The sequence below is a fragment of the Rhinolophus sinicus genome, linkage group LG03, assembly GCF_036562045.2.
Source record: "Rhinolophus sinicus isolate RSC01 linkage group LG03, ASM3656204v1, whole genome shotgun sequence".
Classification (NCBI taxonomy): Eukaryota; Metazoa; Chordata; class Mammalia; order Chiroptera; family Rhinolophidae; genus Rhinolophus; species Rhinolophus sinicus.
This window is the reverse complement of record NC_133753.1, coordinates 2,348,374-2,362,643: the sequence shown is the minus strand read 5'-3', so window position 1 is coordinate 2,362,643 and position 14,270 is coordinate 2,348,374. Positions and strand designations below refer to the sequence as shown.

General features: G+C 50.8%; 1 protein-coding gene across 3 annotated transcripts in view; it reads right to left on the bottom strand.

Annotated features, from left to right (window-relative positions):
* Positions 1 to 14,270, bottom strand: part of CDC42BPB (CDC42 binding protein kinase beta) — a 99,361-nt gene that overhangs the window by 36,166 nt on the left and 48,925 nt on the right. For all 3 annotated transcript variants that reach the window (XR_002138676.2, XM_019747182.2, XM_019747183.2), the window contains exons 5-8: positions 10,136 to 10,284; positions 4,412 to 4,505; positions 2,369 to 2,569; positions 359 to 607 (exon numbers count right to left, since the gene is read on the bottom strand). Coding sequence is in view for 2 of the 3 variants with exons in the window: in XM_019747182.2 (XP_019602741.2) it covers positions 359 to 607; positions 2,369 to 2,569; positions 4,412 to 4,505; positions 10,136 to 10,284 (693 nt within the window). In the remaining variant the exon portion in view is untranslated. The remainder of the gene's footprint in view (positions 1 to 358; positions 608 to 2,368; positions 2,570 to 4,411; positions 4,506 to 10,135; positions 10,285 to 14,270) is intronic.

Genomic DNA, 14,270 nt, shown 5'->3' with positions numbered 1-14,270 from the left:
GTCATTCATGTTCAAAAAGGGACATAAAGGACCAAGCTAAAGGCTGGAATAAAAGGGACATTTCCTTGAGACAACAGCCTAAGTTTTGAAAAATCAGTACAGTTCTAAGATTTACTGTCTTGATAAGCAACCCCTTCAACACAACACTGAAAAGCACACCCATGGTGACAGCACTGAGGACAGGTGGCCGTCACACGCCCACGGTGACAGCACTGAGGACAGGTGGCCGTCACACGCCCACAGTGACAGCACTGAGGACAGGTGGCCGTCACACGCCCACGGTGACAGCACTGAGGACAGGTGGCCGTCATACGCCCACAGTGACACATCCCAGAGGGCAGGTGGCCGTCACACTTACGATGTTCCGCAGCACATCGTCATCCACGTCAAAGTTCGACGTGTCCGAGGGGCTGCTCACGTCGGGGATGTAGGGCGCCTCCAGGTTGCGGATGTCCTCCCAGTCCAGGCCTTTGAAGAAGGCGTGCTTCTTGAAGTCCTCGATCCCGTTCTGCCCGAGTCGGCGCTCTCGGCTGCAGATCAGTCTCTGAATGAGGTCTTTCGCTTCTTCAGATACATCAGTGACATGGGACGGGAACTGGAATCGCTCCTGGGGGGGCAGGGGAGAGCGATCAGTGCACACGCGATGAAAACTTCCTCAGAAAATTCTAAGATGTACAGACATTACAGAAAACGAAGCAGAAACAAAGCTCCAAAGCAGCACTTTTCATTTCGTGGTAACTAAATGCAAACCTATGCTAATGAAACTGAATTCCAGAAAGTCAACAGGAAAATCATGGAGTTCAGCTTGTTTTATTCATGGAGACATGTCACCACATTGCCTGTCAATTCAACAGTGGTCACTGTTCACCTGTAAAGGGGCAGAGTGCTGACCACACCCTGTGGTGGGACAGACCCCGGACTGCCCTTAGAATGTGCTTTGCCAGTGTGTACGGCAACTCCGCTTTTAAAAATCTGCTCTAGAAAACAGGCCGAGAGGACACAGCGTGTTCCCAACAGCATTGTATCTAAGCAAGAGAACCGCAAATTACCTCAATGCCCATCCAAGGAGATGTGGTAAAAAAGCTCAGACACACAGAGAGAAAGGTCTGTTTCTGTGTGATGACTAGAAAGACGACAAAAATATACTGACAAAAAGCCCTAGTTACACGTGACGTGAAGATTTATTTAAATCCACATCCCTCCCCACACACACCCCTGCTTAAGTCCCCAAGGCCACTGCCACACAACACATGGCAGCCTAGACCTAAGTGTCGAGCCACCACTTGTGACCTATGAAAGGGACAACAGCACCACTTCCCGGGCTGCTGTGGAGATTACACAAAGGCACAAGGAGCAAGGGCCCAGGGCCCCAGATGGCAGCACTCAGCATAAGCAGTCCTGCCGGTCACCTTAACAGCGCTCACCACTGAGAAGGGTGACTTTCACCACCTACTGTAGGCACTTGGCATGGTCTGAAGTGTACATAGTAAGTACTAGTTCATAAATGAAAACATTTCGTTCTACTTCGTGAAAAGCATGTAATGTGCTCTGAACTGGAGTAAGGGGAAGACCATTTCCGTTAGTGTTGTCTGCTCCGTACACGAGCAGGACTGGAGTACAGACCAGCAGCGACACAGACCATTTCTGAGAGACTGTGTGCGACAGATGTGGGGGAAGCAGCACACTGGCAGACAAGGCGACACTGGCATTAGAAAGAAATATTAGAGGAGTATAAAGAAAAAAACAGATGACGAGAATGTTAGACGGAAGAGGAAATAATAAAAAGCAAAAAACTAAAAGAAAAGACAGAGGGAAGGCAAGGTTGATGTGAAGACTAAACAGCTGGAAAGGGAGGAGGAGAAATAAGCGTAAGAGAAACAGGATCGGGAAGGATTAGGATGCGACTACGCTGAGAGGTGTAATCCGTTTACGACACCTGTTTCTGGGAAAACAGACTGAGAACCAGGGCTGGCATCTGATGAATCCGGACTCACAGGTCAAACTGTCCAGCTGGCACTCCCCACTGGCCGTCCCCAGGCAACACACACCCGACACAGCCACCATGGACGTCTGCATCTTTTTACTGAAGCCCAAGTCTCCTGGAGGGGCTCTGACCCAGTGAACACATCACCCTCCACCACAAAGTCGGACCGTCCTTCCAGCGCCAGGGCACAAGCGCCGTGTCCGCTTTCTACCTCCTAAGCCTCTTCCAGCTCACGATCACCGTCCGGCGGCCACCAGCCTGCTCCAGCGCCCTCACCTCTTCCTTCCACAACGACTAACTACAGCTCCCCAACTGAGCTCCCTCTGCTCGGCTGCCTGTGCCTGGGAATGGAACCAAACGGGATGTGGCAGTGTAGCAGCTTACTTCGTGGTTCATGATCTTTCCGTAGGTCTCCACGAGTGATTCTGCATAAAACGGGGTTTCTCCATACAGCATTTCGTACATGCAGACGCCCAGAGACCACCAGTCACACTCGGGGCCGTACTTGCCCATGCCATCCTCCATCGCTTGCAGAATCTCCGGCGAGATGTAGTCTGGTGTGCCCACGGCTACAGAGGACTGAACCTGAGGGGAGAGGAAGTGCTGAAGGCAACCCTAGGACACCGCTTGTGTCGAATTTCTCACCCCTTTCTCTAAAACATGGACAACAGATAATGAAATCATCACGAATAAAACTGGCACATGATCATGCCTGAAAAACCTCGTAATTCAATGCAAATAAACATTTGCTTGCCGCACTAAACATTGGGTGGATTCCAGGATGCATGAGACTCTTGCACGCCGGTCTCTCAGTGCCCAAGTGCCCACCACAGCCCCCAATGGCATCGCAGTTCCTCAGGGGGCGCCATTTCCCACATGCTCCGCACCATTCAGTGTGGCTGGGGACCGGCTGTGTCCTGGCCAGCCCTCCTCAGACTGTCATGTGCACAGAGACCCCCTGGGCTCTTGCAAAGTAGAGATTCTAAGCTGCTCCTGGGGGGATGCTAAGGCTGCCCAGCCATGGCCTAGCCTTCAGTCTCCCCGTGGGAGGGGCTGGAAGCTGGTCCAGCACCAGCTGGGTGCTGATGCATTGCCCAGAGGGCACCAGGAGGCTAAGGGGCCTGCACAGGGAAGAAGCGCTCCTCAGCTCCGACGGGCCGGGACATGGTACCGCCTGTGCAGGCAGCTGCGCTCAGCGAGGGCAATCCGCCCGGGGCCGAGCATGGGCAGAGCAGGGCTCCGCAGGTCAGCAGGCAGGCAGGAGGCGGGGACAAGTCGCACAAGGCCTGTCGGGGAAGGTTCTCCCCCAGGTCACGTCTGAGAAGAGCACCAGGGGGACAAAGCAGCACCCCGGAGTCAGTGGGTGAGTCAGGGAGCTCTGCCTGCATCATGGCCCCTGTTCGGGGCCACTACTCTGCACCTGTCGGCCCAGCTGCAAGAGCTCTACAGGGGACAGTGGGGACACTGGGCTGTTTGGTGATGACTCAGGTGAGTGTCCACATGGGACGGGAGCGCCATGTAGGCAAGAAAGGTAACCAATGCTCTCGGTGTCATCAGAATACGGGAGATAAGGACAGCGCCAATCTAGCAATGAATCAGTATGTGGGCAAGACGCTCCAAAATGAGGGGACTGGCTTTGCGGCGACGACGTGAGTCAATCGCCCCGCTCCTTTAAAACACTGTCTGCTGATGGCAGGTCTAGGGCTCTCTTACTGCTGCCTGAGAACGCGCAGCAGGAAAGGCGGGCACTGCTGCCTCTGAAGAAGCAGGTTACTCAGCCTTCGTGGGTGCTAAGTGCAGGCTTTAAAGAAGAAATGTCTCCCAACATCCAAGACCAAAAACCGTGACAGTGGCCGCAGGAGAATGCAGGTGGTACCCCAGTCATGGAAAGCAATTCGCGGGAAGGAGCTGAGGGATGGGACTCGGAGTGAGTGGCCCCACTGAGGCCACTCAGCCCAATGCTGGTGACCAAGGCCCAAGCCCAGGTCTCCCAGCGATGGCCGCTCAGGGCGTCTCCTGCTCTGCCATGGGTGTCAGCATCAAGGACCCCATTTCTAGGTCTACAACTGACAGATAGGAAGTTCTCCACCCACAGGGGGAGGGTGTCCTGCTACAGCCACTGTCTGTCCACCTGACCAGCGTGTACAGGGCGTTTTCAGGAAGGGCCCAGAGCTGCCTCAGTGCCATCTGCCATGGGGAGTGGAGCAAACCCACACCCCCCTTTTTAGAAGGCACAGGTGTTACTTCTGTAAACTTAAAAAGCAACAGAGATCTTTTAAAGGTAAAAACTGTCTCCTAAATGGATTTGTCTTAATTCGCATTAACAAACTTGGTTTCTCAATTGTACCTCAAACTGAAATTGTAAGTCCCTTCTAATTGCAAGGAAAACCTAAAACCATATGGGAAATCTCTATTAAAAATACCTACAGTTCCATCGTCATTCATCTTCAGACATGATCCAAAGTCGGCCAGGCGAATGTGACCGTTCACATCCAAGAGGACATTGTCAGGTTTAATGTCTCTGTTAGTAAAACAAATACAGAAATTAGCCATTGCCATGCGACACGCTGGGTGGGTCAAAGCCCTTCACTAGTAGAAGATCCACAATAACGATCTGGAAGCTTCTCCCGGCCCTGATTTAGCAGCAAGTCACCACCACCACTTGTTCCCGTGCATCAGCCCGTCGCCCGCTAACCTGACGAGTCACCACTACTGTTCCCATCCACCCTCCACCACTGACACGCTTCCTAGCATATCCTTTGTGCCAGGCGCTGCTCCCGACCCCAGGCCCACAACAGATGCTGCCCCCCCTCCACAAAGCTTCACACTAGCTGAGGTGTCAGGAAACAAACGTGCAAATGCACAAATATGCATGTGGTCTCAGTAACACAGAGCACAACCCATGTGGTAAGTGCTATGATGAAATAGGAAGAAAGAGAAAACAAAGTCAAGGGCTAGAGCGGGATGCGTGGAGGGAGTCAGGTGGCCCTTCCCACTGAGGAGGAGACACCTGAGCAGAGACTTGAGGAATAAGAGTCGGGTGAAGATGTGAGCCGAGACCGCTGCAGGCTAGCAAACCACCATGCACCCTCAAATTGTACTTTATAGTCACAGACACGGAGGCCTACGAATTGAGTAACATGCCCAGTGATGGAGCAGCAAGTGAGGGCAGGAAGTCATCTCGGGTCTGTCTCACCTGCTGTTCTGTACCTGTAACACTGGGCAGAGGGTGGGTGGTGGAGTGGACGTAGAAGCACTACCCTCCTTCCTGGCACAAAAGCTTATAAGATTGGACAGCACGAAAGGGAACACACTTAAAAGGATGTTCACCAAGGGGAGTTCAAGTATGTTCCCAGCCGCACAGCTCGTAGGAGCCAAAAGATAGAATTCATGTACTGTCCACTACAGGAGAACGGACGACAAGCGGGGCTGGCCTCATGTGACGGAACGTGACACCTCAATGGAAACAAATGATCTACTACTCCCAGCAACGTGATGAGCCTCACAAACATATGTGAACAAAAGATGAGAATTCTACCCAAAAAAGACCCCCAAAGCAAAAAAGAACCAAAGCAAAAAAGAACTGTAGCACAGCACTCTAAACCAAAATATCCTTAAACAAACAGTCAGGAATATAATAAACAAAACAACCCATCAATGAGTCAGAAAAACAAAAACTAAGAACAGAACTAGACAAAACGAGGAAGAAATGAAGAGTTGATTTAACTCAGGGAAGTACAGAAGAAATAAAGACTAAGTTACAAGTTGCCCAAAGAAGAATAAATTCAAATACAAATCTAATGAAAGACATTGAAGGAAAAGATCTAGAAGAGCAAAAATGAGACAAAGAAAGAAAGAAAACGGGTCAGAGAGAAAGTAACTGGAGACTGAAATGGAAGACAGGCAAAGCAGGCCCAACATACACATAACTGGAATCTTTGACGAGGTCAAAATAAACATAAGTAATATCTGAAATTATAATCTGAGGGACCTTTCCAGAACAACAACAAAAAGACCTGAATCTACAGGCTGGGGGGAGTTGGGCATCAAATTTAAAAAAAAAGAAAAAAGAATTCAACGTCCTGTTTTTTGGAGCCAGACAAATTGATACTGAAATTTATATGGAACAATTAACATGTGAGAATAGATAGAAAACACTGAAGAGAAAGAGGTGTGATGGGGGGACTACCCCACGTGACTTTAAGCCTCCATAATTAAAGCAGATGGTCCTAGTGCCTGGAGAGACAGAAAGACAACAGAATAGAACTGAATGGCCAGAAACAGCCCAACTACATAAAGAAATTGAGTATATGATAAAGATGTTATCTCAAATCGATGGGGTGAAGACACAAATCAGTTGGTGTTGGAACAACAAGAGAACCTTTTAACTAAAGACAAAATCAGATTCATTGCTTGTACTTTAAATAAGAATAAATGGGGGGAGGGGGACTGCAAACAAATCCTGAAACCTTTTCAGTAGCATGTGGGCAGAGCAAGTCTGAAGCTATTTCAGACATACGACAGGACTGGGCAAACGAGTCCGTGCTGGTGTCCCTGAGAGCCAGCAGTGTCACTATAGGAGAGGGACAAAAATGTGCAATAGGAGCCAGGCGGAGGTGAACTCATGATTCCCAAGTGAGGTACAGGTGCACGTGGATATGTGTGCATGTAGACCTAAGATATCCTACCAGCCCTGCCCACTGAAGGGGTCTAGAAACCCCTGTAGTAATGAGTACCCCCAGCACCCAGATCTTGGTCTTTAAAACCACTACCCACCAGTTCCTCTGAGAAATGAGTGAGTGGGGCAGAGAAGGTACGAGATGAGCCAGAAACTAAGGCAATTCAAACCTGAGGACTTGTCACAAACAGGGAAGTTAGGCAGAAGGGGCTTCCACTGGCCAAATGGGACATGAGCACGAAAAGGAAAGAAGAGAGTGACAAATTAGAAAATAGGAGAAAACAGGATGCATGTACCCTACTGATAATCAGCAGACCGACAGGAGTGAAGGGAGGTGCTTCCATGTGGAGGGCCTGAAGTCTGGCAGTCTCTCTGCAACCATCATGGTAACGCTTGTCCCGGGCAAAAATCGCCAATGCATACTAAATCTAGGGGGAAATTCTGAAAAGGAGAGGATATCTGCATGATCTTAAAAGTGTCTTGTCTCTCCCGACTGCTGCTGGTGCAGGAGGAAGCACCCACTGGCCCTGCAGGACAAACCCATCGTCCTCTTCTCACGACCTGACTCTGAGAAGCCCGCAGGGAAGCTGCCCCAGCAAGGCTGCCCCCTCCTTTTTTATATCTCCCAGGGCAGTTCAGTTGCTAACATCTGCTTGCAGTACTTTTGTTTTTTGAGTGGCATTGGGGTATCTGTGCAGTGTGATTCTATATTGAAAACATAATACCACCAATATATATTTTTTCCTGCGAATTGGCTATTTGTAAGCAGGGACGTTACAAAGAAAGGCCTCTGGGCAGAGCACCACTGGAGGCCCAGCGCAGGACTGACCCAGAGCTCTGACCAGCAGCACTTCTTAGCTGGGCAGGTGGTCCCCATACCAAGACTGCAGCCAATCCAAGAGCTGATGGTCCTGGTGGGTCACCATCAGGCTTGGGACCAACTCGCTCATTCTCCCTCCAAAACCCAGTGGCGGCAGCATTTTCAGAGTCGGCACATAGCTAAGCAGCAGCTCCAGTCACCCACAAGGGCCTTTTTCTCTCACACCTGCTGTGACTCTGGTCCCAAACAGTGGTACGGGGGCAGTTCATGGCCATGGACGGAATGCAGCCTGCTTTTCCTTTCCCTGTCTTCCCAACACACTGAAAAGGGAGCCTATTCCGTCCATCGCTGTACCGTCTCCGAGTGATCAGTCAGCATCAACTTCCAACCTCACCCCTGCGGAACTTCTGCTGCAAACCCAGCAAATGGGTTCGGTGGTGGGTCAGGCGTGGTGCCCAGTGCCGCACAGATGGGCAGAGCCACTCTGAGCAGCTGCCCTCTCCCCAGCTCCCCATCTTCATTGGAGTTCCTCTGCTTTATCTTCCACATCTTCTCCTCAGCTTTCTATTTTGTCCAAGGCCTTCTTTATTCTCTGAATATAGCGCCTCTTAAAATTGTACCTGTTCTTAATTCTTTGCGCAGATGTACTCTCTTCTCTCTTGGGGAGGCGACTGTCTCCGTCTGCAATCCTATGTATCTTTCTAGGCCTTTGCTGATGTGCCTAACTGACCCCTTAGCAATGGGCTGTGCCCCCGTGCGGTCCTAGTGCCCACTGCTTCCCGCACACACCGTACTTCTCAGTTCGCAGCTGTCTGCCTGCCGACGCCCCAGGACTGCCCTTAGTCGCCAGGGCCCACATCCAACCCCAGGAAAAGGGCCCAAAGTTCTAGTCAGAACCATGCTTGTTAAATCCACCAGTGGTAGCACGCTCGTGCTGACAAAACTCACTTCCAGCCCCACCAAATGTACAGTTTCAACTTACAAGGTACCTGCCTGAGACTGGGGTAGGACTGACTTCCTATAAAATCTGTATGAACTTTCTAGCAAAAATGCAATCTTTCTGTTTTTAGCCTGGGTCATTCAAGCACTTAAGCTGAATACTGAGTTAATTTTTAAGGAAAAAAGTTTTTGAATTATGTATTTTAATGTCTCCTGCTATGCCTGGAGGTGAAATGACAGAGAAAAGCTTCTACACAGCCAATTAAGAAAATGAGGAGAAAGCTTTCTAATTAGGGGAAAATAGGAAAATATTAAACTATTACAAAGGTGGTCAAATTAATTTCCCTGGAGATGTGTGACAAATATAAAGACACTGATCCCTCTGACGTGAACTAGGGACACCTCTGTCAAGAAGAATAAACTAAGACACCACGTGACTCAGGGAGGTAGGAGGGAGAAGAGATGTCAGGATGAGAACAGTCCAGAAGGGCAGGGAGACAAGGGGGACTGAGGAGACCTGAGACACGTCTGGACGTACACAGCTTTACTGTCTGCTCATGTCAACAAATAATGGCAAACTTCAACAAATTAGTGGCAGCTACAAAAAAAAGTAGGCTAATGAAAAAACGGGGCAATTATGAACCCCAGAGGAAATGAAAATTTATATAAAAAAGTGTAACTATTTATACTACAAGGCTCGTCTGTAACAGTTACACAGTTGTATCATAAACAAACACCGAACACTGATTTAACCGAAAGGTAGTATTTCACTAATTGGGACCACATGGGAGGAGGAGGATGGCGAGTACCTGCTGGGGAGAGGGGTGAGAGAGGTACTTATGTCAAAGGTGAAATCTCCATTTTAATACATGTGATATAAACCTCCCTACCCTACAAAAAAGAAAATAGCAACCGAAGCCTGGCATTTAGAAATACGAAGGTAAACAGCAGAAGTAACAGCTTAAAATGTTGACAACAGTTACCTGTGGCAAGTGGAACCAGGGCGGGGAGGGCTGGAGACCCATGTTTTCTTATAAACCCTATAGAACTATTTAACTGTTTAAAACTACTGATGTGAAATTACTTTAAATTAAAAAACAAAACAAACAAAAAAACCCCACAGGTCTGAACAGTTGTTTTAAATAAACAGCAGGAGGAGATGGATGCAAAGGTCCAGGCCAGCTGAGGCTAAGGCCACTGTCCTCCCAGCAAGAGGGCGGGCACAGCAGAGGGGACAGGGCAAGCAGCAGGGGGACCTGCCTCCCATTTCGACCCACACAACACTCCTCAAGGGGCATCACACTCTTACTCAAGTTGCTGTGGCATGAGCCCCTCTCCTCAACCCCATCTTCCTTGGCTGAGTGTTTTGTGGGGTGATCGAGCCATGGGCCCTTGGGTTGGTGTGAAACAGGGAAGTGGAGACACAGTGGGATGGGGACCCGCACGAGCTCTGGGGGCACGCAGGGGAGGTAGTGAGCTCATGTCCGGTAATGCCATAGGACAAGGCTTCAGCTGGCAACAATTAGACATGACAACCGTCACCGGTGCGGGGGCTTGAAGGCGGTGACCTGGGGAAGCTGCTCTGCAGGGCAGCAGCTCCAAGTGAGGTCTTGCTAAGTGTGTGACTATTCTGGAAGCCTATGCCTCAGACCCTGAAAGGACCACTTTAACACATAAAGTGTGGTTTCCACGCAGTATGTAAGAAGGCGATTACCTGTGCACGTAATGAAGCTGGTGGATAGAATCAATGGCCAGCACCATCTCTCCAATGTAGAATCTTGCCATGTCTTCTGGAAGCTTGTCTTCAAACTTACTGAGTAGAGTCAGTAAGTCACCACCCACATAGTAATCCATGACCAAGTACTGCAAGCCAGGGAGAGAAGGGGAGAGAACACAACGTTTAGTCCCCACTAGCCCTGACAGGCAGAGGCCCCACTGCCAGTGCGACATCCTCTGACCTCAGGGCTGCTCAGGTGGCTTCCTGGTGGCTCCTGTCACTCAGGATGTCCCCTCTGAGAACATGCACCCTGGCCCATTAGAACACGGTTATGGTTCTACGCCACGCATGTGGCAGAGAACAAACTTCAACAAATAATGGACTTAAGCAACGGCAATGACTGAAGGGCTCAGCGTTGAAGGAGGCATTCCAAAAGCTCGTGGCCCAAAGTGACGCACAGTGCAAAGTCCATCAACTTCTACGGGGTTTAAAAATAACTCCCCAGGCTGTCGTGTCACCGGAAGAAGACACCAGACCAGAAAAGGGAGGTGAATTATCTAAAGTCACCCCAAACTTGCAGCTCTTACAAGATGGCATCATGAACGAGCTGAAAAGTATCAGAAAATCTATGGCTTAAGCAAAACTTAAAGCAATGAGAGGGGAATGCCCAAAGGTGTTGGGCGTGCTCTGCCAGAAGATTGAGCCAGTACCGTCACTCAGAGCCCACCTGCCCCTGCACTTTGAAGGCTGTGATAAAGGGAGCCCGGGGGCTGCAGACACCCCGAGCCGGGCATCTCCCTGGTCAGAGGGGCCTGGGGGCTGCGGACACCCCAAGCCGGGCATCTCCCTGGTCAGAGGGGCCTCGGGGCTGCGGACACCCCGAGCCGGGCATCTCCCTGGTCAGAGGGGCCTGGGGGCTGCGGACACCCCGAGCCGGGCATCTCCCTGGTCAGAGGGGCCTGGGGGCTGCGGACACCCCAAGCTGGGCATCTCCCTGGTCAGAGGGACCTGGGGGCTGCAGACACCCCGAGCCGGGCATCTCCCTGGTCAGAGGGGCCTGGACGGGTGAGACTGTCACAGCTCTTAGGAACCACCTGCCTTGATACCAGTTTCCTTTCAGAGATTCACGTTCTGGCCTGAGTAGTTTACTTGTTAACTTTTAAATAATCAACACAGGAAATACCACTGCCCAAGAAACGATCATTCGCTGTTTACTGAGGCCCTGATAATCACCGCCCCACTCAGCCAGCAGCCAGCATGCTCCGTGACCCCACTATCTGCTAATCCTCAGATCGCCCTCCTCACAGGTACTATCCCACTTTACAAGTGACGGGACCAGGCTTGATGACATGACCAAAGTCACCCAGCTAGCAAGCGACAGAGCTAGGCTTTGAACCCACGCCGTCGGCTCCAGGCCCATCTTAAACACGATGCTGTAGCATCTCCTAAGAAAGGAAACTAAACACCATTCAGTCGGGTTTGTCTGAGGAAGGAAGGCAAGCTTTCACATCAGGTCCCTGTTCTCACACACAATGTCTTCCCAACAAACCCTCTCATCCTGCCTCAGAACTCAGCTTGCAAGACTTACCACACCAACCCCTTGTCTGAGAAGCCTTCTTGGATCTCCGTGCCCCCCGCCCCAAGGCCAGCCTCAGCCAGGCCGCCGCCCGGCCTCACAGCACTGTGGCCTGTCCCTTCCAGGAACAGTGAGCTTTAAGAGCAGGAGTCCCGGGTTAATCGTTTTGTCTCCCCCACACCGTTACACAGAAGGCTCTCAAAGGGTGTTCACTGGCTCATTCTCTGAGTAATGAACTTGCTAGCACCCCTTTAGGCGACAGGTACGTCCTCTACAGAGCTGACATGGAGGAGGGAGAGACACCATAGGAAGCAGGGAGATGAACACAGTAACCTCAGAGACACAGGTGCCGGGAAAAACACCGAATCACACGGTAGGCACAGCATCACCTGGCAGGTGGGACCCTGATTGACAGGCAGAAGATGGCCGTGGCACGGGCCAGGGGTCATGCTCCAGACAAAGGGATGGGTGCAAAGAGGCTGAGAGGAGGATGAATGTGGCCATTGGAAGAAAAGAGTGACAACGGCTTGAGCATGACGGGTGAGGCGGGGACGAGGCGAGGCCAGACCCCACAGGCCACCGTGTGGAGGTGGAGAGCTGCGATCTGATTTACGTTTTACGGCTTCCTCTGACCGCCCTGTGAAGAATGGACTGGAGGAGAAGGGACAAGAGCAGGACTGGACAGTGGGCAGGAGACAGGTATAGACACCTGGAGAAGAGAACACACGTGGGTGAGGGCGGTCAGGAGAATGAACAGCCACTGTCTTTGGCCCTAAAGAGAGCAGGAAGGAGTCAGCACCGTACCGAGCCGAGCCTCAACAGTTGCCATGTCCACCTAGAAATCTCCAACGAAAACCAAAACCCATATTATCACTGTGCTCAGCGTAATGGACGGGCTCCTGGAAAACAAGAACTGTAAAGGCTCATAGGCAGACAAGCAGAAACTTTACCTTTTCACTTGTAAGAACTGCACTGATGACTTCCTGTCACGTAATGTAGGATTCTGAGCTAAGGCAGTAAGGCAACACCCTTTGAGTTACTGGTAAAACAGGTTTCATTTGTGTGAAATGCCGAGTTTGGCCTCCTCCACTGGAAGCTCTAACATGAACGAGCTCCGCAGGGTGGACTCGTGCCTGCACAGCGCTCAGGCCGCGCGCTCGTACTTCCTCACGGTCACCTCGCAAGGCTACCGCCTAAATACACCACCGTGGGTGGCAGGAGGAGTGCCAAGCCTGGTCCCCCACCCCCCTTGTAACCCATCACGGGCCCGGGTCCACATACTAGAAAGCACCAGAGCCCTGGCCTTCCTCTCTCCTTAATTTTCACTGTTACTTCTAATTGGGCAACTCCAAAAACACAAGAAGGCTGGAATTCCTCACTGACTGTCCCAAATTAGAATAAGCTGGTAATGCCTCATGTTTCAGACAGCAACATGCTATGCTGACCTCAGGAAAAGTCTGAGAGACAAAAATGTTGTTTTCCTTCTGGACAGACCCGTGTTGCCTAGCACTCCTTAGAAACCTCATGCACTTCTTATCAAAACAGGAAATGAACTGGAGACAGTCCACTCGGAGCAGCACCACCAGTCCGGGAAGCAAGGGGTTTACGTGGAGATGCCCCAGAGCACGAGGACGCTGCTGACTGCCGAGGGGCACTGGGCACTGCCTCCTGCCGCACAGGCCGGGCCGGGTCCTGACACCGTCCTGCGTCTGCGATGCCGTGGGCAGCTGACTTTCTCTCCTTGCCCCAGACACCCCTTCATAACATGATGAAACTCGTGAAAGCCTATCTCACTGGGTCACTGGCAAGACTGGGAAAACCTGTGGGCCAATGCTCGATAAACACCAGCTGCCCCCTCATATTTGTTGAAATATGGTTATTTTCAATTCTAAACAGTAAAATAAACCGTTTTACCTAATCATGCATGTTTGAATCTAAGGGATTTAATGTTTGAAAGAGATTACTTTAAGATTAAGAATTCCTACACTATGCTGCATGTTGTGAGCAAACAGAGCACGTTACCGAGAAGAAGCTCCCGAGTCGACTGTTGGAGAAAGAGAACACAGCACAGGTCCCCGCCCTGAGGTTGCGGTGACCCTTGAGGCCCCTTGTAGCCACTGCTGACCACACGCTGGCCAGAGGAGCAAGGTCTGAGCTGGCCTCTGTCCACCCAGAGCTCCACAGGTGGACTTTTCAGGTTTAGGCAAACCGGAAAGTCATTTTCGGAATTAAAGTGCTGACAAAGCAGTTGTGACTCATTCGGTGCCTGGATGCCTTGTGCCGTTTCTCTAGCCATCGACACACGCATGTCAGTCAAAGCTGGTTGGTCAATATTGAAATCCAGCCCCAGTTCAAATCAGAAGACTAAACAGGTGACAAGAACATGGAGACAGTCACACAAAGGCTGTCAGGAGGCCTCCTGGAGGCCAGCTCACTACTGGCCTGCAGACCCAGCAGGAGCAAACCCCACTCAGTGTACAGGACTGGCATCTGAAATCCCACAACAGCTTCTTATTCTTATGTGTAATTCAAAATAGAAAATACCGAAACCCCCCG